The sequence below is a fragment of the Rhodnius prolixus genome, unplaced genomic scaffold (genome assembly GCF_049639745.1).
Source record: "Rhodnius prolixus isolate KJV_2025 unplaced genomic scaffold, Rpr scaffold_12, whole genome shotgun sequence".
Lineage (NCBI taxonomy): Eukaryota > Metazoa > Arthropoda > Insecta > Hemiptera > Reduviidae > Rhodnius > Rhodnius prolixus.
In genome coordinates this window covers 3789724-3795874 of record NW_027411635.1, presented here as the reverse complement: position 1 = coordinate 3795874, position 6151 = coordinate 3789724, and the positions used below count along the sequence as shown (strand labels likewise).

The window sequence follows — 6151 nt, the reverse complement described above, 5'->3', positions numbered from 1 at the left end:
ATTGACCAAAACGAATGAAAAAGAGCGTACTCATTCTATCTAGCGGCGAAAGTTTGAACTAATCTGTTTCGTTTTTTATTAAATGCTGTTAGGCAGCAGAAACATGCACATTTCTTACGAAAAATATCAAGTTTATCCCGTTTTTTTTTATTCTATACCACTCTGTAATTATAGATACAAAACTGGTATAATGTTATGCATAGCAATTTTAGTATATTTGAACAATAGTAACTAACATTCCCTCGGAATTGTCGCAATTAATGAGTCTTTCTTCTCGATGTTTGTATTATAATTTATTGCTTATTAATTTTTCTATTTCACAGGGTGGAGGTTTAACCCTTTAAACCAATAGTTGCTTATTCTGCTAAATATATAAAAAAAAAGTTTTAATTTGCTATAATTGGCATAAAAAAACTTCACCAAGATGCTCTTTTTCATGCTATCTAACGGCAAAAGCTTGAACAAAAATTCTCTAAAAGATCTAATGAATGCCGCAAAAACATAGAAAAGTCCAGTTCGTTATAAAAAAAAAAAATATTGCACATTTATTCCATATAAAAGTTTAATTATTGATAGAAACCTGCTGTTACATAATAAATTATATTAAAATTTGGATAAAATAATCTATATTTGGCGAAAAATTATTAATTTTGCTTTCAATTTTGATAACGAATAAGCTATTAATTTTCTATAAGTTTAAAAAATTTCATAAATTTCTGTAACAGACAAAAGAACTAAATAAACAGCCTGCTCATACTTTTTAACAATAGATTAACCTATATTTAAATAGTTCCAATCTAAGCCGCTAGATAGCATAGACATGCACTTTTTGTCTTTATTGTAGACATTTTCAGTTATTCCTTCTTTCGTCTTACATATACAAAAACACCTCAATTTTTTATAAAACAGTAGTATTATGTTATTAATTATTAATTTTAGTAAGATTAATAAAACGGATCAAATTAACGTTTCCAATTATTGACCTATTTAATTGGTAAACACCATAACTGAAATCTTTATCTCAGTAAGTCGAATCCAACACCGTCCACCATATAATCGTCGAATCTACCAAATAAGTTTAAAAAAAAATAAGGGCTGCTGAGATGGAATTTTCATTTTAAGCTCTATAATTAATGTTGATTGCACATAATAGGAGGACAAAAGTTTTGACACTTTTCTAGATTTCTGAAGAACCTTTTAAATCATAACAAACTGTGGATTAAAATAATGAACTAAGGATAAGCTAAAAATTCATTGGGATCAATAAAAGAATTTTGAAAAGTAAAGAGACAAACATCTCTAAGGGCGTCTTACAAGGAAAGATATTGAGGCACTTTGTTGTTTTCTTTGCACTTAACGACATAATGTTCTTTACTAAATACGAGGGGGCCCGCGAAGTTACTATTAAAATAAATAGGGAGGTAATGATGCTGCTTTATACATTTGATATTAAGATACAAATTAATTTTATTAATGAGGAATATTACTTGTTTCAGTAAGTTCAGGATTTTGTTAGATATATTAAAACAAGCTAGCGCGTTACTCCTATATTTTTTTAATAGGTAACTTACCTGACCATATGGCAGAGAAATTTAGATTAACTACAACTGCCTCTGAACGTGTAAGTGTGCATAAATTTTATTTGAAAATAATTTTGCTCTGAGTTTCAACAGTGAGCACAGTGTGTGTCCAACGGGAACATTGTTGGGTCCGCTGAATAAGAAACAGTTGGTTTAAACACGCACGTTTTTCTTACAGCAATTTTTTGATCAATAAATATTCTTGCTAACGTTTAGATTCCTCAAACTAAAATAGCATTATAGAGATCAAGAAATATATTCATTCTATAATATTACTATAATTTTAATAATGACAAGAGAATAAAGGGAAGGCATTAGCTATGTGATTAGCGTATTGGATTCTCACGCAGAGATCACGGGTTCGAATCCAGCTGCTGATCCTTAGATTTTTTCTTCCTAGGAGCTTCTTGCAGCTCACTGTTCGGTGGTAATGGACAGTGTTGTCTGTAACAAAAAAAGACTGAACTTAGGCCCGATAGTACACTAAAAATAGCTCCGGGCGCCAATAACCTCTGATGTTGACGCACCTTAAAACATTATTTTAAAAAAATATTATTATTATTAGGTACATTCAAATTTGTAGTTATACAAAAATCTAGTAAACATATTTAAATGCTCAATATTGATACAAAGAGGCTTCTTACTTTACACAAATTCTTTACAAAGCGTAAAATTTACTTGCAGTATTTTTATCTCGAATTATGAGTGAATTTTCAAAATTAATAGCATTATCAGAATTAGAAGTAATAATATAAATACATAACTCAGCCTAATCTAGGCGATCAGCCTCATATGATGGATATTAGACATCGAATTGGAAGGAATCTGGACATGTTCCCAAAGAACTCACATCTCTACAGAATCTGTTATCATATATTAAATTGTTTTAGGTTGGAATGAAAGTTTGAACGATTTTGACATGTGCACTTTTCAAAGCGTTTATCTAAAAGAAATATTTCCTTAACTTCGTCTTGTTGATAGATTGTCTTATAGCTTAATATTCTGCTTTTTATTTACAGAACCATGAGAAGGAGTCTGTCTCACCCAGCATGTTCTTCGACGTCTGGCCAACGGATTATAATCTTCGCAGTTACATGAATATCTATATCTTGATAATATAAAGAACCTCCAACCGCGAGATCTTTTATGTGAATCAGTATATAATCGCTTCACCTATTGCTTATATGTATAACATTAAACTTTTAATTCAGCTATAGGATAAATACTATTGTACGCTGCTCATGCATGGCTTTTGTAAAATTTGAGCAGTTAGGAAAGAAAAACTTTTACTTTATTTTAATAATTATTTTGCCTTTATCGAAAAAAATATGTTAATAAATGTACCTCCAATGAAAGTGAACTTTGTAGTCATTTAAATGGTTTACATTGGCAAGCATTATGAAATATTTAAAAGATGCAGGCTCCTGTAGACCTATGTTAGAGAATTTAATTATGATTAATTTTACATACTACGAGTATATTATAAAAGTCAGAAACCACAATCTCTCGGTTGACATATCTTCTGCTTTAAACTCTAGTATTCATCCTCTATATAGGAAAGTCAGTAACTTGGGTAAAAGAGAATGTTATTTAGAATGTAGAGGTAGTATTTTGAAGCAGAGGATTGTCAGTCAACTGAGGCTAGGCCATCCTGATAATTGTCTTGTGATCTATAAAGGTAGTCTTTTCAGATTCAATGTGGACAATCACTGTATCTGCTGCAATTTAGGTGCCCCAGACACTTTATATCACTTTCTGTTAGTATGTCCATCATTTAGATCGGCCAGGAACGAATATTTAGCAGAATTTATTAAAGTTGAGCAAGATAACGAAGAAAATTTATTTAATTTATTAGTTATAGACAGTCTCACTAAATTTAATAACTTGTATTACTATGTGGTATCCGCATTAAAAATTAGAGAATTCATTAAAAATATTGAAAATTAAAGAGCAGTTTATTTTTCTTTATAAATTTTAGTTCTATTAGTTGTCTTTTATTTTGTTCATTTTGTCTTTTATTTTGTTTATTTTGCCTTTAGTTTGGGTATCTTTTATAAAAGAAAAAATACATTTTTAGTTTTTAGTTATTTTATTAGTAATTTACATGTAATTACATTATATTTTAATTTGTTTAATATGTGTTCCAATACTCCATTTGTATAGGGTAATACCCTGAAAGCAAATAAAAATTATACTTATACTTAAATACTAGATTATTATTATAAATTATTATTTGCAACTCTGCTGACGGATTTGATACATAGCAAGAAATATTTTTCAGTTTTTTATGTTTTTTTTTGTGATATGCATTGTTTTTCTTGAATAAAACATGATTATAATTATTTTGCCTTTTAACAAACTTGTATATACTCCATACTTTGAAATTTAATTGTACCATTTGTACGATTTTAGCACAATTAAATTACCATTTTATTAATTAATGTACTATTTTATTCATTTCAATTAAATGAATAAATTAGATTGCCAATTATATAGAAGGTTAGCAGAATGTTTATGTGATGTAAGAGTGAAAATTACTTCCAGCATTTTTGTAAGTTGTCTTTATTAAATAAATTTATGTAAATTATTTAGTTTATGATACCTGAAGATCAGTTGGACAAGATTGTTCTTTAGAAATGGTGTACCTGTTTTTCCATATAATATTAAGCATTTAATTAAGCTATAGGATCAATACTATTGTTACGCTACTCATGTATAGGCGACTGTAAAATTTGAGCTGGTAAGAAATATGAACTACTTTATTTTAATGATTATTTTGCCCTTTAACAATCTTGAATATATTACATAAATAAATTACACTATTTGTAATATTTTACCATAAGTTTTCATTTTAATTGAATAAATAGAGGTTTAGCAAAATGTTTAGGTAATAATGTAAGAGGGAAAAGTAAATTCTGGCATTTTTGTAAGTTTTCTTTATTAAATAAATACGTTAAAATGATATAAATTATTTAGTTAATGATACCTGATGTTCAGTTGGACAAGATTGTTCTTTTGAATGAAAACTCCGTTTATCATTTTACTTGATTACACAATCTAAAATTGAATTCTAAAATCTACATTTTTACATATACTTATACAGAATTTAGCCCTTACAGGTAGAGAGAGATTTCTAAGGGTAGTCTGAAATAGTGTTTATAGCAATCTCTTATCTGTTAGTTGTTGGCAGGTTGTTTGCAAGTAACACCTCTGTCCCAAAAATGGTACTTCAGTGGAAATGAGTTGCTGCAGCAGTTCTTGTGGTTGAGTATTTCGTCGTCAAGATACATCTGCAGTACACTTGTATTTAAGGAGGTTGCTGGCGTGTATCTGTGGGTTGATTTGTAGATAATAAAGATCTGAATGTTAGATGAGGTTGAGTTTGGAGGTTGCTTAAGGCTAACTCCATTGCTTTGATGATGACAGTTAATGGCGTTAACGTTGTATAGGGGACCGATGAAATGTCTTTTGTTCTTTTTTCAATGCTTTGTTGGATTTGCAAAGTTTGTTTGGAAAAAGTACAAATTATTGATTTGCCTTCGGAGTCCACTGGATGTGACTTCATGTTATGTCTAAAGTATGATATTCGCAATACTATGAAGTCTCCTTAATGCAAATTTCATTATTTGTATTTAGCCAAAAAAACCTAAAACATATTTTAATGAACACAATTTCACCATTCTGTACTTTTCAGAATTAAGCAATATATGAAACCTAATGAATCTAATAAAAAGTACAAATGTCTTTTTTTCATTAGCTTCACAGTAACCAGAATTGGCTAGTTTATACATGCTTGGTTTATCGCATCTCTTCTTCAATTACTTCTTTTCTAATTTTTTAGAATCTTGAAATCTAATGTATCAGATTTTCGAGTGAAATCAAATCTGAACTGTGGAGCAGGATTCTATTACTCATCTATAATTGTGCCCTAACCCACATGACCTCCTATTAACTGAAACATTACCTAGTAAATTTTTAAGACAACTCAGACGATTAGGAATATTACTTACTTACTCCATGGCTCTAGGCTCTACAGCCCTTGTAGGGCCTTGGCCTCCTTCAACAATTCACTCCAAGCCGTTCTATCACTCGCTTTCCTTCTCCATCCTCTCGCATTTAACTTGAAGAGGTCCTCCTCCACCTTTTTCAACCATCTTAGTCTTGGCCTCATTAGGAATATAATAAACAATTTATTATGACACCTCTTCAAGCAATTCATCACCTGAAGAACATCACTAATGGTAGAAGAATTTACACATTAGAAGGTTTGTACGCAATAAAATACCTGGCACTTTGATTTTGTAATCAAAAATACGATTTATGGTAATAAAATTATTTTAATGTACCACAATTTTGAGATTTTGGTGACGTTCAACCTTCAGCAGGTCACCTTTAAGGTTACATAAATGGTATTACTTATGTTACCTCTCAGATATTTCTACCTCTTCTCAGATATTTTTCCACAGTACATATAACTTGGTACGTATCCGTACCTAAACGAAAAGAAATCTAAAACTAAGAACAAATGTTGATGTCTTTTACGTTTACTCCTAACAAAGAGGGTAAGCAAG

At 29.9% G+C, this 6151-nt stretch overlaps 1 protein-coding gene across 1 annotated transcript in view; it reads left to right on the top strand.

Moving 5' to 3' along the window:
* The window catches only part of ERR (estrogen-related receptor), a 38479-nt gene extending 34565 nt beyond the window's left edge, over positions 1-3914 (top strand). The window contains exon 10 of the mRNA XM_074143581.1: positions 2600-3914. Coding sequence (XP_073999682.1) covers positions 2600-2607 — 8 coding nt within the window. The 3' untranslated portion in view covers positions 2608-3914. The remainder of the gene's footprint in view (positions 1-2599) is intronic.
* The last annotated feature ends 2237 nt before the right edge of the window (positions 3915-6151 follow it).